The sequence below is a fragment of the Oscarella lobularis genome, chromosome 5, assembly GCF_947507565.1.
Source record: "Oscarella lobularis chromosome 5, ooOscLobu1.1, whole genome shotgun sequence".
In the NCBI taxonomy this organism is placed as follows: Eukaryota; Metazoa; Porifera; class Homoscleromorpha; order Homosclerophorida; family Oscarellidae; genus Oscarella; species Oscarella lobularis.
The window spans coordinates 58,326-71,790 of NC_089179.1; the positions used below are offsets into that span (position 1 = coordinate 58,326).

At 46.1% G+C, this 13,465-nt stretch overlaps 3 protein-coding genes and 1 long non-coding RNA gene across 4 annotated transcripts; 1 reads left to right on the plus strand and 3 right to left on the minus strand.

Moving 5' to 3' along the window:
* Window positions 1-4: 4 nt before the first annotated feature.
* Window positions 5-7,523, minus strand: LOC136186984 (transcription elongation factor SPT6-like). The gene is made up of 32 exons (XM_065974479.1): window positions 7,185-7,523; window positions 7,013-7,135; window positions 6,880-6,940; window positions 6,730-6,811; window positions 6,582-6,675; window positions 6,332-6,529; window positions 6,175-6,282; window positions 5,990-6,106; window positions 5,847-5,936; window positions 5,650-5,792; window positions 5,189-5,587; window positions 4,990-5,140; window positions 4,832-4,927; window positions 4,722-4,774; window positions 4,615-4,666; window positions 4,418-4,561; window positions 4,226-4,359; window positions 4,053-4,170; window positions 3,925-4,001; window positions 3,737-3,866; window positions 3,527-3,667; window positions 3,213-3,380; window positions 3,034-3,161; window positions 2,877-2,982; window positions 2,720-2,827; window positions 2,258-2,557; window positions 1,957-2,201; window positions 1,822-1,907; window positions 1,643-1,758; window positions 1,463-1,585; window positions 933-1,412; window positions 5-882 (listed from the first exon to the last, which is right to left on the minus strand). The coding sequence occupies exons 1-32, from the start codon at window positions 7,506-7,508 to the stop codon at window positions 127-129; spliced, it is 5,451 nt and encodes a 1,816-aa protein (XP_065830551.1). The 5' UTR covers window positions 7,509-7,523; the 3' UTR covers window positions 5-126.
* Window positions 2,364-3,733, plus strand: LOC136187000 (uncharacterized). Its single transcript, XR_010669812.1, has 2 exons — window positions 2,364-2,620; window positions 2,672-3,733. It is a non-coding gene; the product is annotated as an uncharacterized lncRNA (long non-coding RNA).
* A 90-nt stretch (window positions 7,524-7,613) lies between the features above and the next one.
* Window positions 7,614-10,511, minus strand: LOC136186991 (uncharacterized). The gene is made up of 11 exons (XM_065974490.1): window positions 10,461-10,511; window positions 10,186-10,295; window positions 10,024-10,131; window positions 9,909-9,971; window positions 9,835-9,851; window positions 9,734-9,785; window positions 9,619-9,673; window positions 9,338-9,565; window positions 9,226-9,290; window positions 8,432-9,169; window positions 7,614-8,376 (listed from the first exon to the last, which is right to left on the minus strand). Exons 2-11 carry the CDS (start codon window positions 10,276-10,278, stop codon window positions 7,762-7,764), a joined length of 2,034 nt encoding a protein of 677 aa, XP_065830562.1. The 5' UTR covers window positions 10,279-10,295; window positions 10,461-10,511; the 3' UTR covers window positions 7,614-7,761.
* Window positions 10,512-10,625: 114 nt separating this feature from the next.
* On the minus strand, window positions 10,626-13,457 carry LOC136187293 (uncharacterized). The gene is made up of 11 exons (XM_065974867.1): window positions 13,358-13,457; window positions 13,078-13,187; window positions 12,914-13,021; window positions 12,796-12,861; window positions 12,722-12,738; window positions 12,620-12,668; window positions 12,506-12,560; window positions 12,231-12,452; window positions 12,104-12,168; window positions 11,310-12,047; window positions 10,626-11,252 (listed from the first exon to the last, which is right to left on the minus strand). The coding sequence occupies exons 1-11, from the start codon at window positions 13,455-13,457 to the stop codon at window positions 10,626-10,628; spliced, it is 2,157 nt and encodes a 718-aa protein (XP_065830939.1).
* Window positions 13,458-13,465: the final 8 nt, after the last annotated feature.

Genomic DNA, 13,465 nt, shown 5'->3' on the forward strand with positions numbered 1-13,465 from the left:
AAAATTCGATTCGTGGTGTAATTACGAAAAAAAGACGTGCGCACACTGCTAACCTTAATTCTCCTCAAGAACAGGAGTCAAATTGTTCCTACCCTACCAGGCAGTATCGCTCGAATCGCTAGTTTCCTAATCTCCCCAGCCGCCGCCTCCTTCACCCCCAGTAGACCCCCAAGCTGAATTCTGAGCATCGGTAGTAGCAGTAGAAGCAGCAGCAGCACCCCAATCAGAACCCTCAGCGGCGGCACCAGCCGACGCCCAGCCTGTATCCTGAGCAGAAGCAGCAGGCTGAGCTTCTCCCCAACTGGAACCGCCCCCGCCACTTTCACCCCAGCTGCTATCACCGGCTCCAGTCTCCGTACCTTGGCTACTTCCACCAGCATTCCAGCCCTCAGAACGCTGATCTGACCGACGATAGCTATCATTTCCGCCTCGACTCTGCCTATCTCGTCCGCCGCCGCCGCCGCCGCCACTCCATCCGCCTCTCTGGCCTCGACCCCGACCACCTCTACCTCGCCCTCTCCCGCCGCCTCTTCCGCCTCTCGAACCCTCTCTATTACCTCGACTTTCACGCTGTCCATCCCAGCTCCTTTCTCCTCGATTCCACGTTCCTTCACCGCGTGGCGACGAGTTTTTATAACCCCAGCCGCCGCCGCCGCCGCCGCTGCCACGTGTTTCCTTAGCAGGACTTCCGCCGCCGCCGCCGTAAGAACTGACTGGTTGACTGTCGGCACCCCAGGGCACGTTCTCTTGATTGTCCGCTCTTCCCCATCCCCCGTCATCGCCGCCGCCGCCGCTTCCCCACAATCCAGACGACTCATCTCCTCCCCAGCCCTCACTAGCAGCAGGAGCATCAACATCGGCACCACCCCAACGACCTCGATGCTAAACAAACGTCCAAAATTCCCCACAAAAACAACTCCGCGACAACTTACCCGACCGCGATCTTGACCGACGCCCTGATAAGCGCTCGCAAAGGCCGTCGGACCTTCACTACGTCCTCCCTGCTCAACGCCAAACGCAGAACCGCCGCCGCGTTGGTACGGAGCTACGTTTCGCGGAGCAGGCGGCCGTTCACGATAATGCTCCTTATAATATTGAAGCAGAGAAGGCAGCGACGGATGAACTTGACCCCGATATCGGTATCCACCCGGCGAGACGGACACATACTCGGTAATTGGCTTGGATCGCGGCTGATAGCAGAGCAAAAACTTGCCGGGAAGATCGCGACAAGCGCTGAAGAAATAAGGTATGCGAGAGGGCGCTTTTTTCTTCTCCACGCTCAAGAGTTGCTCCAATACGGCCTTCTTTCCGCCGTCAGCGTGACGATAGTACTTATAGGAGAAGAGCTCGCGCGCGAAACTCGCCATTGGCTGCATATGCCTCGCAATAATTTCGTCAAGATCTTCATACTCCTTAAAGAGATCCTTCTTATTAGAAATAAAATCGACAGTGACGTCATTACTTCGTCTCCAATGACGAGACGGTTTCCAAGAGTGACGGGATTCTCCTTATCTTTCTCTTGGATATCAATGTGTTGGTAAAGACTCTCGTCGACTTTCCACGTCACCGTCAAATGATCGTTCCCCTGTACTAGCAACTTAGAGGAGCCCCCTAACCTTTTCTTCTTTATTATTATTATTACCTTGCTACTAGGCCTTATAATGCAATCGCCCACATCCATGCTCGCCATAACTTGCTCCGCTTGCTTATAAGCAACGTTATGAAAAGCCGGATGTACAATCATTCTTTTTACAAAGGCTATTGATTAATTATAGAAATAAAGAAAATGGAGGAAGACGACATATGGTGCATTCATCTTACCGGATTTTGATTGTTTCGTTTGCTTTTTCTTTTGAATTTTGTCTGCTTCAGCGGCCTCAATGTCGTAGTATTTATCTCGTTCAGGTCTAAAAAACGTTTTTTTTTCCATTGTTCTCATTTTTCCCAACTCCATACTCGAATTCTTCGCTTCCAGCCAAATCTGACGATTTTGACGTCAAATCGACTTGGAATTTTTCCATGTTTAGACGTAAAATTCGGCAATAGATCGACATTCCCGACTGAACGCGATCGCTCGGATTTTTGACCGATTTATCGCTCAAATTTCGCAAGTTAATAAAGCCGGTTATTCCATTGTCGAGACGCGTTCGAACTCCCGTCGGTTGCCCGGGGCAACTGCCTCCGTCACAGTGATTCCAAACCTGAAAGAAATAGCAAAACGTATTTGAGAAAAAATTGCGTCTTTTTTCTCTCATACGGCGCTCGGATCGTTGAACGACGCTTCAAAGCAGAACGGACACTGTAGCAAATTCGTCTCATCATCTCGCAGCGGAATGGCAGACTGAAGCGCTTCGGCATCTGGCTGGCGACGAGCGATGCTCGTGACCGTGCACGTGATGAGACGACCGCGACAAAGTGTCGCTTCTGTCTCGCCCCCCGTCAGTAAAGTGAAAAGTTCTTCGGGAGTCAGCGGCTGGTACGGCGCTCTCTTTTCTTTGTACATCGCAAAAAGTTCGTCACGAATTTCGTAGAGGGTCATACCGCGACTGCCAAAACCCTGGGAAAGGGAGAAGAGAGTTTTAAAGAAGAAAAACCAATCTGATCATACTAGTGACGCAACGTAAGGACTCTTCTTGATTGGTCGCTTGCCTTTGTGACATCATCGTCACAGTTACGTTACATTGCGTCACTAGCGTGAAAGGGCCTTCAGTCATCATACTTGTCTTTCCAGTTCCACTGCAAACGCGTCCAAATCCAAATCTCGCAATTTTTCGGGACTATCCAAGATTTCTTCGACGGCCGATTGAGGAGTCGTGTCGTCCGCACTCTGACGTACAATGATGACGTCAATGATGACGTCATAAGTCCCATCGTACCTCGTCATATTCCAATGCGTCAATTGCCATTTTTCGCGCCCATTCATACGTTTCCGGATGAATTCGAGACCCGTCCAAAATTTCGGCGTATTCCTGAGCGGCGCTACTATAAGCACAAGTCAAAAAAGAAAGAAAAAAAGAAAGAAATAAAGAATACCTGTCGGCAAAAGCGGAGCTGTCAATTCGAATAAATCCGGCACAATTCAAAAAGACTTTCGGTCCCATGGAACACCTCGTGACCAGTTGAGATCGATTCTCCAACATCATACCTTTCCGCTTCAGCAACTGAGATAGAGACGTAGAATCCCGAAAAATTTGCTCTAGAGACTTGGCTACCTTCAATAGAGCCGCTCCCTTTCGCGGACCCAAGCCGCAAACGAATTGTAGCATGTGAGCGTAGCGTTCATCATCCAGTGCCCGGTTGACATCAACACCGACACTATTAACCTGGTTGATAATTTCTATTTGCAACACGGGCAGCAACATTTCGGCGGGAACGAGACTCTGCAACAAAGGAAGAGACTTCATACACTGTGTAGCTAGCGATGCAACGTAACGCGTAAGAATCTTCCTTGATTGGTCGCTTGCCTTTGTGACGTCACAAAGGAGCACTGACCATATTTGGAAGTCACGTTACTCTTGACGTTTACCTGACGAGGATGAATGTGCAGACTAAGTAAATTCGTATCATCTTCAGCACAAAGAGACGCGAATTCGACGAGAGGATCTTGAAGACGTCGGCCCAACGATAAGGCAAGTCGGACTTGAGCATGAAGATTAGGAAATTCATCCTAATAATAACAGGGATAATAAGGCCCCAGAGCTCAAAATAAAATAAAAACACATTGCAATAATAATACCTTTCTTGCCCACTGGACAACTCGCGCCAATTGAGGATCAACAATTTCGACTGGAATTGAAGTCAACTCCAATTCACGTACAACTTCCATGGTACAATTCTCTAAATTTTCTTTCAAAGTAATTGCATCTCTGTCAACCACGCGTCACATATAGGATCAAAAGGAAAAAAATTAAATAAAAAATGTACCTTGATTCCGCTGCTATGACGATGACCTGTGGCCGGCATTCTTTCAGCTTATCAGTCATTGTACGCATTGCGTCTTCCTGCGTAAAAATTCGCGCATTAAATCACTTCCTCTGAGACAGAAACCTTGCCTTCCATCGAATTTCATTTTGCCGAAAGACCCTTCCTCTCTTCGCGAAGCTGTGCATTTCAAACGATTCAACGAGCCTTCCGTTGCCATCCAACATGGCAAAATGAACCGGCGCCTCTCTGCAAAACAAAAAAAATCAAAAAAAATCCCCAAACCCTCCCTTGTATCCCTTACCGATCGTCTTCAAACGAACAGGCAAGAACCCGAGTGCCCTTCGTCGCCTTCGTCGCCGATCCGTCGTCGCGCTGAGCCTCATCCGTAACGTACGGAGCAACGTTGATCCATTGACGAAGCTTTTGAGCGCATTGCTGCGCGCGCAACAGAAAATGAGCGCGCTCTGACGTCACAATGGATGGAATCTCTTACCAAAGCAATGCAATCTCTCGCTTCTGAATCGAGCTTGTGACGTAGTTCTTTCTCCGCCAAAGGAAAGAGAAATTCTTTATACGCTTTCTCCACCGCATCGCTTCTCAATCGATTCCAATTTTCCACCTCCACTCTAAACTCGTCCTAAATAGGAGAAAAGTCCCCTTTTAGGCAATTTTTTCTGAGAGTTTACGTACCCTGTAGTAGAGCTGCTTCATTTCATTTAGATAGGAAGTGGCGTTTCCATAGCTACAACAAGCCACTAAAGTGTCTAAAAAAGCGAGTTTGCGCCGCCAAGTCTTACTCGTCAGCTGAAATCATATCAATTGATATTGTGATAAGTCCGTCTCTTTCTCCCTATCAAGTGACAGAGATGACGCCATCGGAGATTTAAATTGATATCAATAACGGCACCTGATGAAGTCTCGCAAATTCGTCTCCTTGTAAATTTTTCACTGGTTTGTTCTTCAAATACTTCAAAGGACTCAAATCATGATGTTCATCAATTTCCTAAAAGGGGATTTAATTTTCAATAAAAAAAAGGAGCACTCTCTCTCTCTCTCTCTCTTGACCTTTTGTCCCTTTTTCGTCGGTTTTACGGCAATTCTCGCTTTCTCAACGAACGCCTGTCGCACAGCCTGCTTCACAACAGGCTCCTTAGCCAATTGAACGGCCACCATATGAACAGCACCACGCAGAACGCTCTCAACGTTAGGAAATTGCCTTCAAAAGAACATGACCAAATCAAAATCAAAACAAAAAAACACCTACTGGCAAATGAATTCTTCAGCAATTTGCTCAGGATCATGGGGATATTGTTCCGTTTCGTGTCGCTGATAATTATCCCGCAGATTTTCGCCGTATTTTTCCGGCGTCAAGCCAAATTTCTCGGCGAGAGCGAGAAGACCTGCTTCGCGACAGAGAAAATAAAAATCGCGTCTCGCAATTCTTTTTAGTCCGCCGCCGCCGCCGCCTGTGCCGCCGCCGTCTCGCGTTTGATCTAACTGCGATTGCGTCAGATTCAAATCTGTGGGCGCCGTCTCATTTGGATCCTTCTCGTCGTTTTGCTTGCGACGTTGACGTTGTAACTCGACCAAATCGTGCTTGTAATACAAGCAGAAATGATCGTGCGCGTCTTTGAGTTCTTCGTGAGTTTGAAGACTGTCGACTCTGTTGTGTTGATGAGAGAAAGAGTTTTCTTAGCGCGCGCGTGTGCGTGCGTTTTTTCTGACCTCTCAATGTCGTTTTCTGTCAATGGACGCGATCCTTCCGGCAGAAGATGATCGGGATTCTCTCGTATTTTGTTCCTTTGAAATTCCATCACGGTTTCGAACAATCTTCGTAGGTTTCTCTTTCTCAGCTGAATCTTGCACCACTGGCGGGAAAATCCAATATAGATACATAGACGCGCGCGTTAGCTTTTTACTACCTTCTCATCCCATTGATAGACTTTCCACAAATCGTGAGCATTCAAATCCGGCTCCACGTACTCGCGGCGATAATTCGCGATAAAGGGAACCTAAGAAAATCGTCGAATCGGTACCAATAAAACCCCTCATTCTTATTACTTACCTCAAAAGATTCATTTCTTATAAAATGAAGTGCCTGTTTGATCTTTGAAACGGCATTAGCACCACTTCCCTCACCCAGAAAAGAACTCCCACCAAAATCACCCCCCCTAGCAGCAGTCTAAAAGACTCAATAGAATAAATATATTATATAAGACAAGGTCCCACGAGCCCCGCCCCCTTTCCCACCTGATCAGATATAGTCATTGCTCTAAAGACTTGCTTATAAATCCAATCCGCTTCCAATTCCAACTCATTCGTCGATTCGTCAACCGGTTGAACAGGATAGCTTCTTACCTATATATATGTTATGTCACGTGATATCATTTTTTATTAATTTCTCCACTCGATCGATCTGGAATCGTTCCGGGATATCGGCGACTCGAATTTCTTCGTCTCGATCCGTGTAGTGTTTCTTCTCCAGTTCGCTCGGTTCAAAAATGTCATAAATGCTTTTCTTGTCCACTACGTCACGTGGTTTCCGTTTCCGGTGTCGCGGCGTGAGTTCGTCGAGATCTTCGTCTCCACTTCCATATAACGGATCCTAAGAAATAACGCACGAGATAAATAAATCAATAAATCAATATCTGGTTTACATAATCCTCGGCATCATCAAAATCGTCATCGTCAACAAGATCTTGAAACTCGTCCAGATCAACGCCAAATACTTCCTGAGCCTCTTCCAATTGTCTAAGACACCCGGCGAGAGTGTAACAAAGTCTCAATTGGGATCATTAATTATACTTTGACGAATATACACGATGACTTTTCTTCTTTCGCCGACTCATCGACTCCCCATTGTCATCCACAATAAAGTCATTCACATCTAAAACAAAAAAAAGAAAAAATCTCCTACTGTAGGAACAAAACCCGGAAGTTGCGAGGAGACACAACCTTCATCAGACGACGACATAGGAGCGAAAAAATCCGTCGCAACACTCCTCGGTTTCGGCGCCTAATAAATAAATAAATAAATAAATAAATAAATAAATAAATAATCAAGGACGCGATTTTGATTTTTCTGTACCGCGACGCCGACGTCATCGCCAACGGCATCGAACAACTGATTCGCTATAATATCGCGATCTCCTTCCTCTTCTTCGCTCTCCTCCTCATCGAACGCCGCTTTTACTCGACTCAACTTCTTTTTCTAGAAAGACAAATTCAAAAAAACGTCGTTTTAGCTCGATTTCGCTCACTCTTTTCAATTTAACGCCGAGATTTTCCTCGAGAAGATCGTAGTCGTCTTCTTCGAGATTATCGTCTAGACGGAGTCGTTTTTCTTCTCTTTTCTCGTCGGTGCTTTCGTGGGCGATCGATTTACCTGCAACGCGACGTCTCTTTCGCTTTTGCCGTCCGATTTTGTCGTCCGTTTCCGAGCCCCCCGCTTCTTCGTCGCCGTCGTCCAAAAATGCCTTGTCTTCGGCCGTTTCCTCTTCTTCTACGTCTTCTTCTTCGTCGTCGCTATTCGCGCTGGCGCTGCTCTCCTCTTCGGCTTCTTTTTCCACAAGGTCGTCCGCCATTTTGTCGTCGAAGAACGCAAGCTTAGCGTGCGTGTCATCACGTGGCCTAAAAATTGAAAGACGTTTCCTCTTGCGCATAATATCTATGTTTTCACCAATTCAGACAACCGAACAAATAATTAATATTTTTGCTAATTAACGCAATACACATATATAATGGACTTTCAATCCCTCAACTGACTAATATGCTAAAACTATCTTAATTAACGCAATACATACATATAATACAAAATACAATACACGTTCTCACTCGTCACGCCTGTGAATCCTCAGCTGCGCGAATCATCCGTCCAAGTCGAGACTTGTGCCCCGCCAAAAAGTATTGATCATGAATCATTTTCATTTCTTTTCCCTTCCGTGAAGGCCACGCAATGTGATGATTCAGTTCCAATGGATAGCAGCGCCCCTCCGACTCCTTACACACCCAATCTAGATCAATTATTCTAACAGAACCGTTTTCGGTGACGACAATATTGGTATCTCGAAAGTCGCCGTGAACAAACCCTTCACGATTAAAAAACGACAAGGCGTTCTCTAAAGAGGCAACCACTGCTTTGGCCTTTTCTATACGAGCAGTTTTGTCGTTCAGAAACGAATGCAACATCGTACCCTCCACTTTTCCCATTACCACCATGGTATAGAGCTCCGTTGAAACATGAGCCAAGAGAGGTGGTGCAATGTTATTCTTGAAACAGCGACGATGAAATTTCTCCGGGTAGGAAATGCCTTTCAGAAACTTTACAATAACGGGTTGCGGTGTGTCTGCTGCTTCCGGAAGTACGGCAGTCGCTTCAAACACCTTCTCACTCAGAGGTTTCTTGTAGAAAATAGAAGAAACAGACTGACATTGGGTAACCACTGGAAGAACCTTTGCATAGGGAAAACAAATTAGCTCAAAACTATCTTCTATGTCCTCTACTTACCACCGTCTTAGGAACTTCCTTTAACTGGTCAAGGAGTTTCAAAATGGCTTTTAGACCAGCACACAGTCCATTGATCACAGTTTTAGCCGCATGATTGAAGTCGTTCCTTTTTTCGTACAGCTTGGAGCGAGCTATATCCCCCCCACGTGACCGAATCACGCCATCCATGACCACGACATCGGCTCCAACGGTCATGATAAAGCAAGGATAGGTGTCACAAAATTCTATTCTATTCTCCTCAAGCGACTTCATGAAGTGATCAAAGTACGACATTCCCTGTGCACGGGCTCCCTCAAGAGCTTGCTTGGGCTCAAGGGCTTTCGTTCCCTTCTTGATAAGCTTCAAAGACTTGAATTCGCAAATCAGAACAGGCACAGGCACTCCTTCGATGATAACAAAAATAGCTAAATCAGCAGCATACTGACAGCGTTTGGAGTCCGTTTCATTTAAAGACGACACTACAACGGGAAACTGCCTCTGAACTGCGAATTCCTTGAATCCAGCGACTTTCAGAAACGCCAAAAGATGTCGAAAGCACTCGGCAACATCGCCCTCGGAAAGAGCACCACTCAATCGCAAAATGAGATAATCCAAATCTGGCTGCGGAGGAGCGGCGCTGAACGAAAGAAAACCTTCGAAAAACGGAGCAGCTGGAACGAATTCTGAAAGGCGGGCTCTAAGGAAATTATCTCGGTTTCCCGTGTTCGCGAATATCGCTGCTGGTTCAAAACAAGCGATCTGTATAAATCTTTCATTAGGCAATAATTAGCTGACTCATCTGCCATCTACCGTACCTGCGGCGGTGAACGACGACGAGATGAGCGAAGAGGCCAAGACTCAAGTCTGCTTTCCTCCTCATCTAACAAATTCTCACGTGAGACGGAAAATGAAAAACTGGTAACTTACCAGAAGAAATTTCAATCAATTCCGATGTGCGCATGCACGTCTTTCCCTCATCATCTTCGTAAATCGAAGAGCAAAAGTAAAATCCGTTTGGTTTAGCTTTAACCCCTGCTTTCTCTTTCGGAAAAATACATAGGCCATCATCTGAATGATGATGAGGCATGAGAATCCACGTCGTCTTCGAAAAAGGAGACTCAATAACGCATCGCTTAAGAACGCCACGTCGTTCAGCTAAGCAAGAAAAAGTAAAAGAGAAGGAGAATTTACTCTCTCTGTCTCTGTACCTTCTTCTAATTGAATCGTTGGGAGGCTATCATCCCCCCCAGAGCTAGTAGCCGTCTTTAATAAACGCCAATTGTAAAAAAAGTATGCACTCTTCCTGCGGGCATCTAATCTAACCTGTGCAATGCTTCTATCCTCCTCCTCCTCAGAAAGAGTCTTTGGGCGCTTTCTGGAAAAAAAACATATAAGGCTATCAGACCGCCAAAAAAACAACAGACTTTGTTTGCTCCATTTCCTACAAAAGAAGACCTTACACTTCGCTGACCAAAGAGGTACTACAGTGAATAAATACCTCGTCGTTTTCATCATCATCATCATCATGACGTTTACGCTTTCCCTTCTTCTTCTTTTTCTTCTAAATACTCCGCTGTTGAAGATCCTCACCTCAGCAAGACATTGAAACTTACCGGCGGCTTCTGCGCAACGAGGACGTTCTCAACAGCTCGATCAACCCCCTTGAAACAGTTCAAACTGCTTCTTTTCTTCTTCTTCTTCTTCTTCGCTGTCTTCTCCTGCTGCAGAAACATACGTAGTAGTACATCTCAACACCGACATCTAAGCCTATTTACTTGAGGAGACAAGTGTGCGGACGTCGGCTCTTCTGCGTCACCCTCGTGCCGCCCTGCTGCTTCTCCTTCTTGAAGAACCCTCAACCGATGCATGGAATAACTGAGCTTAACTAAAAAGGGGAACGAGACGAAAGTTCTTTTTAGTCCCACGTCCATCACAATTTCGTACAACTAAGCACGAAGAGCTAGGCGAGCGAAAAACACAACGGCAGAGAGCATTTCGGGGCTCGATTACGGCAAAACGGTCTCTAGAAACTCAAACAATGCGATCTTACAGAAAAGAGTGGATGGAGCACGGATATTAGAGGACAGTTGGCCGTTGGGTGCTTCGTGCGCATGCGCTGTGCGAACTGTGCGTGCGCACGTTGGCGACGTATGAAAGGCAATGGTGGTCACGTGTGCGATTGCGCGTACACGAATAAATGCTCTACAGACTACAGTTAATCAAAATACGGTGCCTGTGAATCCTCAGCTGCGCGAATCATCCGTCCAAGTCGAGACTTGTGCCCCGCCAAAAAGTATTGATCATGAATCATTTTCATCTCTTTTCCCTTCCGTGAAGGCCACGCAATGTGATAATTCAGTTCCAATGGATAGCAGCGCCGGTCCGACTCCTTACATGCCCAATCTAGATCAATTATTCTAACAGAACCGTCTTCGGTGACGACAATATTGTTATCTCGAAAGTCGCCGTGAACAAACCCTTGACGATTAAAAAACGACAAGGCGTTCTCTAAAGAGGCAACCATTGCTTTGGCCTTTTCTATACGAGCAGTTTTGTCGTTGAGAAACGAATGCAACATCATGCCCTCCACTTTTCCCATTACCACCATGGTATAGAGCTCCGTTGAAACATGAGCCAAGAGAGGTGGTGCAATGTTATTCTTGAAACAGCGACAATGAAATTTCTCCGGGTAGGAAATGCCTTTCAGAAACTTTACAATAACGGGTTGCTGTGTGTCTGCTGCTTCCGGAAGTATGGCAGTCGCTTCAAACACCTTCTCACTCAGAGGTTTCTTGTAGAAAATAGAAGAAACAGACTGGCATTGGGTAACCACTGGAAGAACCTTTACATAGGGAAAACAAATTAGCTCAAAACTATCTTATATATGTCCTCTACTTACCTCCATCGTAGGAACTTCCCTAAACTGTGCCACAAGTTTCGAAATGGCTTTTAGACCAGCACACAGTCCATTGATCACAGTTGTAGCCGCATGATTGAAGTCGTTCCTTTTTTCGTACAGCTTGGAGCGAGCTATATCCCCCCCACGTGACCGAATCACGCCATCCATGACCAATACATCGGCTCCAACGGTCATGATAAAGCAAGGATAGGTGTCACAAAATTCTATGCTATTCTCCTCAAGCGACTTCATGAAGTGATCAAAGTACGACATTCCCTGTGCACGGGCTCCCTCAAGGGCTTGCTTGGGCTCAAGGGCTTTCGTTCCCTTCTTGATAAGCTTCAAAGACTTGAATTCGCAAATCAGAACAGGCACAGGAACTCCTTCAATGATAACAAAAATAGCTAAATCAGCAGCATACTGACCGCGTTTGGAGTCCGTTTCGTTTAAAGACGACACTACAACGGGAAACTGCCTCTGAACTGCGAATTCCTTGAATCCAGCGACTTTCAGAAACGCCAAAAGATGTCGAAAGCACGCGGCAACATCGCCCTCGGAAAGAGCATCACGCAATAGCGAACTGACTTTCTTGAAAACTGGCTGCGGAGGAGCGGCGCTGAACGAAAGGAAACCTTCGAAAAACGGAGCAGCTGGAACGAATTCTGAAAGGCGGGCTCTAAGGAAATCATCTCGGTTTCTCGTGTTCGCGAATATCGCTGCTGGTTCAAAACAAGCGATCTGTATAAATCTTTCATTAGGCAATAATTAGCTGACTCATCTGCCATCTACCGTACCTGCAGCGGTGAACGACGACGAGATAAGCGAAGAGGCCAAGACTCAAGTCTGCTTTTCTTCTTATCTAAAGCGAACCCAACAACAAATTCTCACGTGAGACGGAGGAAAATGAAACTGGCAACGTACCAGAAGGAATTTCAATCAATTCCGATGTGCGCATGCACGACTTTCCCTCATCATCTTCGTAAATCGAAGAGCAAAAGTAAAATCCGTCTGGTTCAGCTGTAACCGCTGCTTTCTCTTCCTCCAAAATACATAGGTCACCCCCTGAACGAGACAAGCACATCCACATCGTCTTATTGAAAGGAGACTCAATAACGCATCGCTTAAGAACGCCACGTCGTTCAGCTAAGCAAGAAAAAGTAAAAGAGAAGGAGAATTTACTCTCTCTGTCTCTGTACCTTCTTCTAATTGAATCGTTGGGAGGCTATCATCCCCCCCAGAGCTAGTAGCCGTCTTTAATAAACGCCAATTGTAAAAAAGTATGCACTCTTCCTGCGGGCATCTAATCTAACCTGTGCAATGCTTCTATCCTCCTCCTCAGAAAGAGTCTTTGGGCGCTTTCTGGAAAAAAAAACATATAAGGCTATCAGACCGCCAAAAAAAAAACAACAGACTTTGTTTGCTCCATTTCCTACAAAAGAAGACCTTACACTTCGCTGACCAAAGAGGTACTACAGTGAATAAATACCTCGTCGTTTTCATCATCATCATCATCATCATGACGTTTACGCTTTCCCTTCTTCTTCTTTTTCTTCTAAATACTCCGCTGTTGAAGATCCTCACCTCAGCAAGACATTGAAACTTACCGGCGGCTTCTGCGCAACGAGGACGTTCTCAACAGCTCGATCAACCCCCTTGAAACAGTTCAAACTGCTTCTTTTCTTCTTTTTCTTCTTCTTCGCTGTCTTGTCCTGCTGCAGAAACATACGTAGTAGTACATCTCAACACCGACATGTCTAAGCCTATTTACTTGAGGAGACAAGTGTGCGGACGTCGGCTCTTCTGCGTCACCCTCGTGCCGCCCTGCTGCTTCTCCTTCTTGAAGAACCCTCAACCGATGCATGGAATAACTGAGCTTAACTAAAAAGGGGAACGAGACGAAAGTTCTTTTTAGTCCCACGTCCACGAGGTCACAATTTCGTACAACTAAGCACGAAGAGCTAGGCGAGCGAAAAACACAAAGGCAGAGAGCATTTCGGGGCTCGATTACGGCAAAACGGTCTCTAGAAACTCAAACAATGCGATCTTACAGAAAAGAGTGGATGGAGCACGGATATTGGAGGACCGTTGGCCGTTGGGTGCTTCGTGCGTGCGCTGTGCGAACTGTGCGTGCGCACGTTGGTGACGCATAAAAGGCA